Raw genomic sequence first — 14579 nt, 5'->3', positions numbered from 1 at the left:
TTTGTTGCCAAGCAAGCCGGCATTTTTATGCTTGATCGATAAACACAATACAAAATAGAAAACCTAGAGCAGTTCTTATATTTATTTCCTAGTGCGAAGTCGAAAAAATGGAAACCGAAAATAAAAAATCTCTATTAGAGAAATTTGGTATACCTATTCACCATTTGGACTTTGCTTACGTGGAAAAGTGTACAAATGGACGGGAAATGGAGAAAATCGTGCAAATCCTGCGCTCCGGCCAAGAAGGTTTCTATCCAGATTTGTTAAGAGTTTCGGAGGAGAAACTTAAGCAACTGAAACCAGACAGTAGACTATTTCGCTACGAGGAACAGATTAAGCACAGTAATGTCTTGGACCCAAAAGAACTAAAACCCATCCTGGTAGGTCTTTAAATCTCTCTTTTTAAAATAGGTATAAACTTTATGAGACAATTTAAGGATTGGACTGATGCCGTTAAATCGAAGGACAGTGCTCTAAACGAGCTGAAAAAGTCGAAACAAAAATTGGATCTTCCGTCTGTACGCAAACTATCGAAAATCGAGTTGGAAAAACAGAGCACTGAGCCAAAAAAGCCTGTGGCAAAAGCAGAATCTCAGCCCAAGGCCAAGGTCAAGGATGATAGGATTAGATCGACAGACTACCGCAAATGGGATAAATACGATCCCGATGAGGAGATACTGCGCATGGATCTGGCTGAAGAACGCAACAATGAGCAGGCCGAGCAGAAGATTTCCGCTTACCAGAAATCGACTAAAGAAAATGAGTTGGAAAACGAAAATGCTTCCATGTATGAACGCCTTCAAACGCAGTTGAAGAACCTAAGCCAACTGGAGCGGGAACAATTCGCAGAGAGGTATTTTATACAGAATAATTTCTTATCAAGTCTTTTAAATATGTTTTATCCCCAAAGACATCGTTTCAAAGGAAATGAGTACTTCAAAGCCAAGGAATACGCCAATGCCATTGAGGAATACAACTGCTCTATTCTATACGATCCTGAAAACGCCGTTCATGCCTACAATAATCGCGCTGTATCTCGTAAGTGATAAATAATATTACTAAAACTAAAACTAATAATTGAACCAATATCTTCTCCCCACACAGATATCAAATTAAAGAAATACTTTTCAGCTGTAACGGATTGTCAGGCCTGCTTGCAGTTGGACCCACAGAACATCAAGGCCCATCTCCGCATGGCCGATGCTCTAAATGCCGATGGAAAACATCTTGAGGTGATACCCGTTTAAGAACTTTTACTTGTCAAATATCTGCTAAATAATCCCCGTTTCTTAGTCCTTGTCTGTGTACAAAAAACTGCTAGAATTGGAGCCAGAAAATAGCATTGCCAAGAAAGCCGTGGAGCATCTAACTTCTTTGCTGGGCGAAGTGGCTCCGGATAATGCCACACGTTTGATCATTGAGGAACTCGATCCGCCGGAGATAAAGACTTCCGAATCCAAGAAAAAAGCGGTGGTTAAAAAAACACCATCTGAGGTAAAGAAAGAGCAGCCCCCGAAGGATTACGATCTGGCCGAGTTGATCAAACCGAATCGCATTATTAAAAACAATTTGGTCTCAGCCGCCGAGGCCTTGGGCAATAAGTTCCAGGCTCCCAAGGGCACTGTTGCTTCCCAGAAGCCATCACCTCCCACTTCAACCCCACAAGAATCCATGTTGCGTTTGCCACAGGACAACCTCAACACCAGCAATAAGTTGCTAATCCAGGAGATTTAAAGATATTCCTTGTCTGGTTAGTCACAAGGTAACTGCAGCAAGGGTTTTTTATTCATTGTTGGGGTGCATAAAAATAGATATAATATAAATAAATGATGGCAGAATCACTGCTGCAGTAGTTTCTTAATATAGCGACCAACCACCAGAAAGGGACGCTGCTCGAATTCGTGCTTCTGTTCCATGGTGACGGTAACCTAAACAGGGAAATGGATTTTCAGTTAGGATTTTTCAAAATAAATATAGGGTTATTCCCATTACCTGATCCCCTTGAAGGCGGTTTACAATGGTCACGCAGACATCGCCCGCCTTCACACCAACTTTTTGGGTCACGGAGGCGAACATGCTGGCCTCCATCTCAATGTTCCGGATTCCCAGATCATGGCACTTTTTCAGGAAGTCCATCTTATCCTGCTCCGTATATTCGCATATTGCTCCGTCGATGCGTCCCTGACCTAGGTAAAAGAAATTCCCATAGAGCAACGCAGATTTGGGAAAACCTACTGCACACCTACCCTCGTAAAAGCAATCTGTTCCCATTGTATTGGCACTTATGGTCTGAAAACCGTCCTTGGGATCAGCACCATATTCCATAATATCCTTGATCACATCCACGGAAAACTGAGCCGGTCGCACCACTAGTTTTCCAAGAATTGCCTGAATAATAATTATTCGGATTTACACAAAATTGTGTTAAATCATCAAAACCACTTACGATTGCATGCTCGTTGCGCAGCAGACCGTTAAATGCATCCTTGGTGACCACCACTGTACCAGGTGGAACTCCCACTCCTCCGCAGGTGCCGATTCGCAGGAAGACGGGATCCTGGCAGCGGGCATACTTGGCCAGCTTGAGAAGCTCATGAAGAACCACACTGAAAGTCGAGGATCCAACGCCGTGACTCACGCACAACACCGGACCCACTTTATACATGGCATAGCGATGCCCACGTTCGCACAAATCCACTGGATCACTTGAGTCCGACACCTCCAAAACCTTTCGCATATATAAAGCTAAGTCCCGCATCCGGGAAGCAGTTCCACCCATGCAGATTACCTGGTGAAAATTCGAAATTAGTCAAATAAAAGTAATTTATTTATCTTTTTCTCACCCTGACATCGCCGAATCTCTGTTGAATATCACCAGTGTCTTGGGTATTGGCCACATTAATATCCAGGTGGTACAAAAAATCCGAAGGCATGGTATCCAAATGGGGATTGGCCAACTTGGCAGTACTGTCAATATATATCACATTTAATATTTTCTTAATTTTGGTGAAGCTTTTACTCACTTTTCCGACATTTTTTGAGATGGTTCTTTCGTACTTTCTTTTGAGTAAAGGCTGAAAATCTGAAAATAACACAATTTTGTTATAAAGATGGATTTTAAAATTAGCTTTCAGATGATTAGCCCTAAAAAATGTATGTTTGCTGCCGGCGACTCGTCTGTTTGTTGCCAATTGGCAACAAATTTCCTAATCTTATCTATATCTATCAAGAACCACTTTTTAATTTGTCTAAAAAGATAACATGAATATAGCTATATATTGCACACAATATTTTTTTTGTTTTCCATACACACACATCTGTATATATGAAATATTATTTAAGGGGTGTGTCTTTTACTCACACAAGCACCCATCTATACTATAAACTTTACTTTTCTTATGTAGCAATCTTTAGATTTTTTCATTTATATATATTACTTTTTTATGTCAACGATCACTGCCAAGGCGTTTGTAAATAAAAATGAAAAACACGTACGACTGAGGAAATGTGCGATCCGTTCGGTCCGAGTGCTGGCACGCTACTTAAGTGAAAACTAAAATGGAACTGGACAAGGGGATCGGTCAGAATCGAATCCACGCGTTGCAGCTATCTGGTAGGCACAATGTAAATAAGTTAACAAACACAGAGGGTTAACAGATCCAGAAATGTTACTAAAATGGAACTGAACCAGAGTGATCGGTCAGAATCGTTTCCATTCGTTGCAGCTAAATGGTACACACAATGTAAATAATTTAACAAAGAAAGACGGCTTTCAGATACAGAAATATTACTCCCACAAACATTACTCATAGCGACCCTTAACACTGAACAACATAAAATTGAAAAAATCGTGCTGTTGGGAGTGAATTTTCAAAATTTTCTTCCTATTTTTGTGTGCGCTTTCTTATAAGAACCCAACCATTCAAATATCCCTCAAAACAAGATTAAAACTCGCTAAGTTACTTGTATAATTTAATTACAATTTGTTTTTAATATACCGTTGAAATATTTTTCATAAATTTCGTTTTTACAATATAACTTGTATATTTTTCATGTGCTATCCGTAATAATATGTTGTTTGTTACTTTCAGCATTCTTGTTCTTCTTCATATTGTTTTAATTTATTTGAATATAACTAGACAGAGAAAGATTAAGTGCTGTTTGGTTTTTGGTTTTAGAGTCGAGTGTACGGTAGCAACACTAATCAACATGTACATTTAACAAATCTTTAGGAATTTCAATACAAGAGAATAATTTATTAAACATAAATATAGCATTAAATTGTTATTTTAAGAGTGTGCTATTATTGTTTGAACCTTTTCCTATTGGTTAGCCCCATTTAAAATATGCAACATAACAATTAACAATTTTATTTAATTTTCTATATTATTCGTTTTTGTTCTTTTGTGATCTCAAAAGCGTTTATTTCTGATAACCTTTGAACGTCACACTCAGTGATACCGTTTTCTAAACATTATAGGTATTATATTTGTGGTAACATATTTCGGCGTTTAGCAGCCCAATGAATATACGTACAATATGCTCGGGTTTAAATTATCTAATGAGGTTGAGAGGGCGATATACACAGAAATAAAGCTAGGAACTTAATCAGAGCTAAACTAGGGAATGTTGAAACACCGTTTTGTATACTGGAGAGATGCGAACGTACATCGTACATATATGTAGTAAGAGGGTAAGATTAAATGAAACTGGCGATATGACGACCCGCCGATTACTCGTGGGCCTGAGACTCCTGCTGGACGAGCTTGAAGCGCCGGGGCGACTTGATGGATCCCTGGTGTCCAAAGAGGTTCTTTAGCTGCCCATTGTGTGTGAGGACCTTGCGAATATAGCGCGACACGAGGATCTGGGGACGCTATAAAAGGAAAGAAAATAATGTTAATAAAAATCTAGTAAAAGGTTTTATTTTGATTCACCCACCTGCTGCCATTCGTGCATGACCTCCTTGGGCGCATTGACCTGATCGCCATTCAGGCGGTTCAGCAGGGCCACACAAACCACCGCTGCCTTGATCCCAGCATGGTGGGTCAGGGCCGCGAAAATGGTGCTCTCCATCTCGATATTGACCACCCCATTCTCGCGCAGCTTATCCAGATAGGCCATCTTGTCGTTCTCGCTGAACTCGCAGAAGGCGCCGTCCAAGCGGCCCTGTCCCTCGTAGAAATCGTTGGTGCACAGCGTCTTGCCAATAATGGTGTCATATGGATCATCGGCACTCGAGAGGGACTTCAGCTCGCGGGCCAGCTTCTTGTCCAGCTTCGCAGGGCGATGGATGGTCTCGCCCAGAATGGTCTGTGAAATGGGAAATAAAATTTTACTAAATTTGTAAGATTAACATAAAAATGGAGAATATAGATATTCTTACAAATTCATGGGAATTCCTCAGCTGACCATCGAGGGCATCCTCGGTGATGATAACAGTGCCCCCGTCGACGCCCACTCCTCCGCAGGTGCCTATCCTGATAAAGACGGGATCCTTGCACTTGGCGTGGTACATCAGCTTGATCATCTCGTGCATCAGGATGCTGACCGAGGGCGTTCCCATTCCATGACTGACGCACAGAACAGGTCCCACTTTGTACATCGAGTAGCGGTACGAATAGGCACTGATGTCCTGCAGTTGGGTGCCCGCTGGCAACTTGTAGCCAATCTCGTTCATGATGAAGTGGGCAAAGTTTTCCATTCGCTTTGGGGTGCCACCCATGCAAACAAACTGTAAAGGAGTTCAAAAAATATTAAATATTAAATGGTAGTAAAGGGGATTGCCCTAACTTGTATTTCATATTTGTTAAGTGTTTTATATTGCTCATAAGTTTATTTTGTAATCTAAACAAGTCGTTACTAAGCAATAAATACAAATGAGCATTTAATAAAAACACAGATCAATATTTAGAAATTAGTAATCTTATCAGATTTCGTTAGGTTTATAAATCTGAATGACTTATGAGCTTAATTAACTTAATAGGCAACAGTTGAACAACTCGTTTGCGATGGTGCTCCACTTGACTTGATAACAATCAAGGTCTAGGTCTGTGTCTAGTCTCTACCACTTGTCTTTTGGCTCAGTTTAGATAATGAATAATTCAAGAGAATAATTCACTCACCTTAACATCGCCAAACATCTCCTGTAAATCGTGGCTCTCGCTGCCCAACGCCAAATGATATAGGATATCCTGGTCCATGAGCTCAATGTTTGAGTTGCGCAATTTGACGGTGCCATCGGAGTATCTGTAATTAAAACAAATTCGCATTAATTTAAAAAACCGGGTCGGCATTATTCTAATCACCACCTGCGGGGTCCATTAATTTACGCCCACGTTTGTGACCAAGAAAATGAATGAGTTAATTACTTTCAGCTATACACGGTTCAGCCCACTTAAAAATGCTCGTTCCCTGATAAAAGATAAGGCTATCTAAGTGTTTCCTAGAAATATAGCTGCACGAACAAGCCCCCAAAAAGTTTAATCAGTAAAGAGATTCGTCATTCACTTTATCTTGTGCGTATTTTGGGTTCCATATTCATTCTGTTTTAATTTCGATATCCATTTATTTTGTAAGTCATCCTCACTTGTATCGAAATTTATACATTCACTGGTGAAATATTTTTGAGCACTTCGTTTCATTAAATTCATGTTGTTAATACTCATCATGAGCAAGCAGATAGTATTTTTGTATTTAATGGTTTCAAATGTCAGTTTTCTAATCAATATGCGAATCAGAAAACATTATTTATAGAGACCCCCCTCGAAGCAGGGAGCCTAAATTTTAGCAACACCCGACTATAATCTTTATCAAGTGCGTCAAACGGGAAAAAAACATGTTAGAAGTGTGAGCAAAACAAAAAGCAAAATTTCTATGACTCGAATCTCGAGCATAGGCAAAAAAATAAAAACCCCGGTGTAGTCTTGACCTTGATTGATAAGGGAAATATGAATATATAATATATATTTCGTAATGGAAGCGACAAACATCCGATTATAAGCATAACTCATGATTTAATGAGCTCGGAAACCGGATCACATGAAAAGTAATCTCTGAAATGAATACAGGTAATACAGGGTAATCGAGTGGCCGACACACCCACTGGGTGCAAATATTTGATCAACTGGCGTTTCGTATTTTGTTTTGCTTTGGCTCTTTGGCAGAGGCAGTTTTTCTTGGTATTTACCCAAAAGAGGTGGCGTTTTTGTGCCAACACAGCGATTTGTCATCGGGCCATATAAATACTATAAAGACCGCAATGCAGTGCACAGATGCACAGATTGTTTGTTATTCTGTTATTCACCGTTTTCTGAATAGAAAGAGGGCTGATTCGAGGTGAATAAAAATAACATTTGTTTATAGAAATTCAGAAACATCTAGAACTGTCCGCCAAAAGACAACAACCCCTGATCCTGCAGCTGCAGGATGAAAACCGGTTTTTAGCATCCTTACCGCGTTATCCTTTTCACATGGGCATCATCTGTCTCATCGTCCTGCAGAGAGGACCTGTGGGCGCAATCGTAGTGGGCCTTGAAATCGTGCGTCTGATTATCGGTAATGGTGGGCGGCATGATGTCACCTCCTTAATGTCCTTACTAACTCACAAAACTATGAACCGAAACCAACGAGCCGAAACAAACCAAAATAGGGATTCGTATATACACGTCAACGCTTCGAGCGAAACTGAAAAAATTGCTTGGGTTTCGCCGGGTCTTATATAGTCGAGTTTACAGAGCTCTGTTAGCGGAGCTGTTGTGCGCTGTTGATTTCAGACCGCCCATGTTAAAAATATATATAGATAGACTATCTCTTCTATGAATCGGAAGTTCTCCATCATTTATGCTGCGCAATTTGATTGTAGAAATCAAAGTATATATATTACAAACAATATTTTTATTTTATGTAATAAAAACGTGCTGGTTTCTAGGGGCAAGGTCACTTGTATAGGGGTACATACAACCGATTGTTATCAGTTCAAACCGACTTATGCAGCGACTAATCAAGTGCAATTGCCTGCCGCCTCAAGGCAAAAATTGCAGCGGAGCATAACGGATTTGCGTAATCCAATTTTTTGCAATTTCGCTATTTTATTCGCCTTTTACGAACAGGGTGCTCGGTGCTGTTCAATCAGCCGGTCCATTATATTAACTCCGAAAAGATGCAAATTTGATTTTGGTATTTTTAATCTTGTATATTTTAAACGGGTTTTTAGCTACGAATTTCGCTTCACATTCTTCAACCTCTGATATTTGCAAATGAGATGGAAATAAACCTAATTGGACATTTATTTTAATTTTAGCAACAACAGAATTGGGAAAATAATTGTATTAGATTATAGGTTCCGAACACCCATTATCGCAAACAGAAATACTTGCCTACAAATGTGTATACCATTAAAGTTAGTCCATAAAAAGTAATATTTCAACATGGCCAAGAATGTGAGCACTGCAACTACCATACTACCATTATTATAGGCCCAGTCAGCAGTGCGTCATCCGTTGACGGTGGCTTTAGTTTCCGAAGTCAGGCCATAAAATATACATAAACAGACGTCGGCGAAAGACAGGCCAAAGAGGAGCTCAGTGTACACACACAGATACTCCTGCACTCACACTGGCAAACAGAAAGCGAAACAATCGGCAAAGAAAAAAGAAAACTTAAACAAATAAAAAAGAAAAAATAAATGACCAAAGGTGCCCAGACCATGAGATACCCGATATTTTTTGACCTGATACTGAATATATTGAATATATTTATGAGCCTGCAAAGGATATTCTTATAAAATCACTCCTTCAGTTTAATAAGTGCAAGAAAGTAAAGATGAGATCTTATTCATTGAATGGAATATATAATATGTGAAAATCTACAGGCATTTTAAAGAAAATAAAACCCTTTTAATATGAAGTAATATTTTTCTGAAGAATGCTCCTTTAAATATTATTTAAAATAATTGATTTTTAAGCTTTATAAAAGTGTAGTACAAAGTTTTAAGATTTTGTAATATTTTAATCAGTATTTAAATTTAATTTTTAATATGTTAAATTATAATATTCTATTCACTTATAATTTATGTTTTATTTTTTTTTTTTTTAAAAAGTTTTATTTAAGTTCCTTTTCTAGTTCAATATACCCTCTTACTAAAACAAGGGGTATTAAAAGAAATGAAAAGAGCAAAAGCAGAGGCAAAAACAAAGCTTAGTCAAAAGCAGCCAAAAAGGGGGCTCGACTGTGTTGGCTCAGTAAAATAGAGATAGAGAGAGAGAGGGAGAGAAATAATAACAGAGACAGAAAGAGACGGGGAGAGTGCAATGGAAAGAGAGGGAGGACGTCTTCTATGTACGTGACGGGGCTCACAATTTTATTTTTGAGGTCGCCCAGAGAGCGGTAGCGGTGGAATTCACTTAATGGCCATACTCGTAATTAACTTGGCCGATTCCGCGTAACCATTCATTGATTGACTTCGCCAGCTGCAAAGCCAAACAAAAATTGCGCTTTTATATAAGCGAAAACTATGCGAGAGTTGCTTTGATATTTCTTTGAATAGCCAGTAATAGAAAGAAAACTCATTAACCCAAACAAAAATCATTAAAAATGGTTCAATATCGTAAATCAAGTTTGTTTTCGTCATATCATCGCGACAAGAGCTTCTTGAGGAACTCTTTGTAATTTGAGATGAGTACACAAACGTGGCCATTTCAAGTCTTTTCTTTGGGTCATTCCACTTGGCTACCCTGAGTAAACTTGGCTGTCAGAGGCAGCAACAAATGTCACTGGCATGAATCTAGTCTTTCCTTTGTGAGCTCAAGCACTTGATCTATTTATGGGGTGACCCACAAGTTATTAGGAATAGGAAGCACCACAAGAAATTTAAATATTTTTAAAATATTTAATGAGGTAATGCCATAGAACATGAAGTTTATTTAAGAAAACATTTATTTTAAATGTTTCTCAATTTTGTATATTTTATTTTAAGGTTTTTAAATTTTTTCCCAGTGAAAGTAAATATTTCCAAAATCGATTCCAATGCGGGGGAACTTCTCTAAGACGTGTAAAAGCTTTGCCAGCTTTGAAAGAGTTTTACATTAGTCACGTCACATGGCAAACCATTAATCAGAGAGCTTTAAATGGATATCCTTTAAGATTCCTGAGCCCCATTCAGCTGCTCACACATTTCAACCTTTTCCTCGTGCCCTCAACAAAAGAAGGGAAAATGGAATTGCATTTACCCGGACAAAGCTATTAAGCGTTTCTGCAGGTCTGCAGATAAGACCTGGGTAATTACTAGGGGCGAGTGGAGGTGAAAGTCAGCGAGAAGGTCATGCCAAGTCCAACAAAGGCGACGAGAAATGCAAATGAAGCTGCAGACAATGCAGGAGGTTTATTAAGGGATTACTCAGCCCCCCGAAAAGAGATGAGAAATCGGGGCAAAGAAGGCAAAAGTCAGGGACAGTTCAGTGGGGCCAAGTCATGTCGTCATCTCGTCCCAAATTGCATTACTCACGCACCACTGGCAACGAACCAAGGATCGCCCACTCCAATTTCAGACTTCCAATGTGGGCGGTTTGGCAATATGGCCAACCGACTGACTGCCATATGCCAAAAGGGCCAGCCCAAATCGATAATTGCCTCTTTATTGTTTTGCCGGCTTTGAACTTGTGACTACTGTGCGTATGAGCAATGTCGAATGGCAGCACCACCCACTCACACCCAAACCAAGGTCACATGGGGCCTGTAACAGATAATGAAACGCCCCGACTGTGTTTTATTTTCACACTTGCTTTGCCCCAAAACAGTGCAAAATTCTCCGTCTGATATTTCCTATTTATAGCGCTCGGCTGTAGCTGACATAATTCGATAGCTGAATGAGCCAGTAATTAATGGCAATTTGTGCGTGGTCGCTATTATGCGATTATGCTTAAACCAATTAGTAATGATTTGTGTCATCCGGGTAATGGAAGAGGAAACAGAGGACTCTTGTCCTGGCGAGGCTTTCAACAGGAAAACAAATTTTTTATTTATTTATTTTAAAGTGTAATTAAATTTAATATTTGAGAGTCTGGAATATGAAATATAGGGAAATGTGAGAACATAAAATACGGGTAATGAAATTCATATTGGTTTATAATTATTAAATTATATCTTTGAAATTTACCTAACATATGAAATTGCTCACTATACCCTTTTTCTCCAAGTTAGCTAAGTAATTTAAGTTGCTCCCAAAAGAAGGCTACATATTTGTTTTCAGCTTGCCAAACAAATTGGTAATCCAAAACACCTTGTGCGCTCAAATTGCTATAACACCCGCATTAGCAACTTTTCTAGCTACCAAGCGTATTGTTAGTCAGTTGAGAAGTTTTGTCACCAAAGTTTATATTTATAGCCCCCCGTGCATTGTTGGTGGTCTTCCGGACCGAAACTTAGAGGCGAGTAAGACAAAAACTTTGAATTAAGTCAGCCAAAGTTGGGGGCTGTTAATTTCAGGCAGCAAAGTTGCGGGTACTTACTCGTCGAGCTCCTCCTCGGAAAGGGAGGTACTGTTTCCTGTGATCAGCAGCGACATCTTGCGGTGGGAACCTGCAAACAAAAAACGTGGTTGAGAGAAGAGTGAGAAATTAAAACGCAAATGGAATTTTAATAGCCGTAATGCCAATGTGCCAAGTGGCAGCATCTTTTGCAAAGGGCACGCTAAGCCCATTTAAATGCGTGCCACATTTGGGAGGCCTAAACAAGCTTTGCCGCAGGCTGGAAAAAGGGGGAAATACCAATGGAAAAGCAATACACAGAAAGAAATCTATTAAGGTTTTTAATCAAATATAATAAAAATATAAGGCTTAATTTTATCGAATAAATATCCAATTTTTACAGTTTTATTTCTTCACCGAAAGGACTTAAATATTCTTCTTTTTTATTCTATCCACATAAATTGAATCTATTTTTTTATGTGGACAGTGCACAGCGAAAAAGTGGAAAGCGCGCACAAAGCATTTTGACAGCTTTTAATTAAAAAACGTCAGGGAAACGTCACGTGCCAACATCAATGCGAGGGTTCTTGTGTGCTGGAACTTGTGGGAATATTCCGGGGCAGGAAGCATTGGAGTCCTTGAAATGTTTGCAGACCCAGCCGGACCAGCCGAATGTTTAAGCTTTTCATTTTTCGGGGCTTATCCGCTGGCACTTTTCGCATTATTTTGGCCCCCAAGATTGGACACGTTGGGCTAACAAAAAGTTATGCCAAAGTATCTTTCTGTGTTGGGTGTTTTTGTTGGGCGAAAGTTCAAGGCCAGCCACAATTAGCTTGACCAGGCAGCAGGAGCAGCCACTCAAAAGCGCCGGAGGAGTCCTCAATTTGTCCACTTTGTTTATCCTTGTCTTGCCAGCAATGTTTACTCGGCTGCTGGCTATGCCTTGAATTTGAAATTAGCAAAAAGGAAAACGGAGCAGAGCAGAAGGAACTGTTGCATACTTCTCGGCAATTTTCAGACTGAGTTGGGCATAATCAGAGGGATTATTTTAAGAGATTTATTGAAGGAGACTTGGGAAAACAATTATTAACAGGATATTGCAAAGGGATTTCCTGAGTTTACGTTTTAAAGTTTGCTCCCCCCAGCAACGATTCATCATCCCTCCTCCATTGACAACCTAGTTAATTCATCCACACTGCCTGTTGACCCATTAAAGTGGATTTAGCCTTGAAAGCGTTTGCTGAACCGTTCCCATGAACAACAAGAACAAGCTAACGAATGGTGCAAATGGCATAGGAGGGACTTGATGAAATAGGGGTAGAAATGGAGAGGGTTGATACAATTATTTAGTTCCCTCTTCTCCCAATGAACTTTTTTAATTATTTCAAGAGCCCTCTTTTTTTTTCAAACATCTGCTCGAAGACAGTGCAATATTCACATGAGCTGGTGTGTGTATCCTGCGACAGGAACACAGGATAGGACTAAGAATTTTTATATTGATTTTCTACACAGACAGCATTAACAGAGAAAGTTTTTCGTCTGAAGCAACATAGTTGGGAATATGTAGTTAAATGTTTTAGATTTTTTCCTTGGCCCCACCGACTTACGTAAAGTTTTCTGGGTGTTAGCCTTAATTTGCCTGATATGCACCGAATAAATAAAATCGAAGCACTATTATTTCACGTTGCTTTGTCACGTTATACTTGGGTATTTCGATTGCTGAATTGCTTTGTTTATCTGCAGGCACGTGAAGCAAACAGGAACGCTTTCTTCCCCTTTCTCCACACTCTCTCTCTTTTATATTTTCGATACAAAAGTACACGGCAGACGAACAGGAGAGCCAGACGACCAGAGCTGCGCGAGGTTTCAGAACCAACTGACTGAAGGGGAGTCCCACGAACCACAGTAGCGAAATGGTTCGACTCTACTCTCGCTCGAAATTCGCTCACTCTCTCGCTTTTCACTCGACTAAAGGAAGGCCTCGCAGACTCACTCGAATAGAAAAACTCGGTCCAGGGGTTATTTAATTATATGGCCAGAGCTAAGCAAGCAAAGCCAATAAAAAGTGTTTACAATTCTCCTCCGAAAATCTCACTCACTTTCTATGCAACAGCTGCTGCGCAGACCATTCTACACGCGCCATCCATTCGGCCGTCTCTTAATTACTGGGTCTGCAGGACTCATGAGTCGACCATTAAAGTTGTATTTAATTATTTTTTAATGTGCACTTAAAAACCTTTGAGGTGTTGAAAAATTGAATAACAAGTTGCACGCTGTCGTATACTCAATCTTTGTAGTTAGGGGGTGGACGTTGCGCATACGCCATGTATGTCACCTCATAACTGCGGTCTTGGGCAAAGAAAAAAATAACTCGGTATTTGTTTATTCATTTTATTCCGTTTTATGAGGGTCGTAAAGCGTTTGCCATTCAAGCGGATTGAGGATTTTATTGAGCACAAAAATGTAAGGGATTTTTCGCAATGGATATTTGCTGCTTGAAGTGGAAGTCTTGAATAAATTAGAATTGAAGGATAAACAAAATCTATTAAACAGGTCAAAACAGAGGGAATAATGTATACTTTTTTGTATTTATATGAATGAAAACTAGTGTGTATACTTCTCTTTTTAGCCTAACAAATCCGTGGATAATTATTTTTAGGTGTTTACCAAAAATACTATTTGTTTATGATCGGATTTTCAGAAGCAATATTATTTCAATGCCAAGGAATGTAGAACAACAAGCCAATGAATTTCTGTAAATTTTCCCTTCAGATGAGATCACATCTGACCGTTGGTTTTAATTAAGTTTAATCAATAGGCGGTTTGACTTTAACTTGACATTGGCATTCAAATAAATTTTCCCCTGTTCTCTATTGCTTAATTTCCTAGCTTTTACATACAGGCATATACAGATATATACATTTATACAAACATCCATGCCCCAAAACATCGCCATGCTTGACTGCGGCCCAGACGGAGATAATAAGTCCAACATGACACGACACCGACATGGGCAGTAAATTCGAATTACGAATTACGTTGGGCGGAACAGGCCCTCCCCCTTTTTTTTATTCAGGAAAGAGGAAAAGTCGTCGATGGAGGCAGTAAAACGGT

The 14579-nt window shown here is 39.4% G+C and overlaps 3 protein-coding genes across 6 annotated transcripts; 1 reads left to right on the top strand and 2 right to left on the bottom strand.

Moving 5' to 3' along the window:
* The first annotated feature begins 21 nt into the window (after positions 1-21).
* On the top strand, positions 22-1827 carry Spag1 (Spag1 axonemal dynein assembly factor). Of its 2 annotated transcripts, none has more exons than XM_070217273.1 (5): positions 22-342; positions 412-853; positions 911-1038; positions 1105-1232; positions 1294-1827. In XM_070217273.1, the coding sequence occupies exons 1-5, from the start codon at positions 108-110 to the stop codon at positions 1732-1734; spliced, it is 1374 nt and encodes a 457-aa protein (XP_070073374.1). In that variant the 5' UTR covers positions 22-107; the 3' UTR covers positions 1735-1827. The 2 variants fall into 2 exon arrangements, with proteins under 2 accessions (XP_070073374.1, XP_016996337.2); XM_017140848.3 differs by having other exon boundaries at positions 25-380; positions 438-853.
* LOC108056833 (uridine phosphorylase 1) lies at positions 1730-3604 on the bottom strand. Of its 2 annotated transcripts, none has more exons than XM_070217275.1 (7): positions 3496-3604; positions 3024-3082; positions 2844-2967; positions 2447-2788; positions 2247-2388; positions 1993-2186; positions 1730-1928 (listed from the first exon to the last, which is right to left on the bottom strand). In XM_070217275.1, exons 2-7 carry the CDS (start codon positions 3032-3034, stop codon positions 1839-1841), a joined length of 903 nt encoding a protein of 300 aa, XP_070073376.1. In that variant the 5' UTR covers positions 3035-3082; positions 3496-3604; the 3' UTR covers positions 1730-1838. The 2 variants fall into 2 exon arrangements, with proteins under 2 accessions (XP_070073376.1, XP_070073375.1); XM_070217274.1 differs by having other exon boundaries at positions 3438-3522.
* Positions 3605-3959: 355 nt separating this feature from the next.
* On the bottom strand, positions 3960-13335 carry LOC108056830 (uridine phosphorylase 1). Of its 2 annotated transcripts, XM_017140846.3 has the most exons (6): positions 13073-13335; positions 11508-11577; positions 6126-6249; positions 5387-5734; positions 4942-5313; positions 3960-4876 (listed from the first exon to the last, which is right to left on the bottom strand). In XM_017140846.3, the coding sequence occupies exons 2-6, from the start codon at positions 11561-11563 to the stop codon at positions 4733-4735; spliced, it is 1044 nt and encodes a 347-aa protein (XP_016996335.2). In that variant the 5' UTR covers positions 11564-11577; positions 13073-13335; the 3' UTR covers positions 3960-4732. The 2 variants fall into 2 exon arrangements, with proteins under 2 accessions (XP_016996335.2, XP_016996333.2); XM_017140844.3 differs by lacking the exons at positions 11508-11577; positions 13073-13335 and adding an exon at positions 7456-7691.
* Between the last annotated feature and the right edge of the window lie 1244 nt (positions 13336-14579).

This window comes from Drosophila takahashii, chromosome 3R (assembly GCF_030179915.1).
Source record: "Drosophila takahashii strain IR98-3 E-12201 chromosome 3R, DtakHiC1v2, whole genome shotgun sequence".
NCBI classification, from domain to species: domain Eukaryota; kingdom Metazoa; phylum Arthropoda; class Insecta; order Diptera; family Drosophilidae; genus Drosophila; species Drosophila takahashii.
The sequence above is the reverse complement of the archived record's forward strand: the minus strand, read 5'-3'. Positions and strand labels throughout refer to the sequence as shown.

Bases quoted from the DNA above. Each gene is read 5' to 3' on its own strand.
- LOC108056830 (XM_017140844.3), bottom strand. From the start codon at position 7,574: ATGCCGCCCACCATTACCGATAATCAGACGCACGATTTCAAGGCCCAC. The intron at 5,735-6,125 runs GTGAGTGAATTA...ACTCCTTTACAG, and splicing joins AGATGTTTGGCGATGTTAAG to TTTGTTTGCATGGGTGGCAC. The intron at 4,877-4,941 runs GTGGGTGAATCA...TTCCTTTTATAG, and splicing joins TCATGCACGAATGGCAGCAG to CGTCCCCAGATCCTCGTGTC.
- LOC108056833 (XM_070217275.1), bottom strand. The intron at 2,789-2,843 runs GTGAGAAAAAGA...AATTTTCACCAG, and splicing joins AGAGATTCGGCGATGTCAGG to GTAATCTGCATGGGTGGAAC. The intron at 2,187-2,246 runs GTAGGTGTGCAG...TCTTTTACCTAG, and splicing joins AACAGATTGCTTTTACGAGG to GTCAGGGACGCATCGACGGA.
- Spag1 (XM_017140848.3), top strand. From the start codon at position 108: ATGGAAACCGAAAATAAAAAATCTCTATTAGAGAAATTTGGTATACCT. The intron at 1,039-1,104 runs GTAAGTGATAAA...CTCCCCACACAG, and splicing joins CAATAATCGCGCTGTATCTC to ATATCAAATTAAAGAAATAC. The intron at 1,233-1,293 runs GTGATACCCGTT...CCCGTTTCTTAG, and splicing joins CCGATGGAAAACATCTTGAG to TCCTTGTCTGTGTACAAAAA.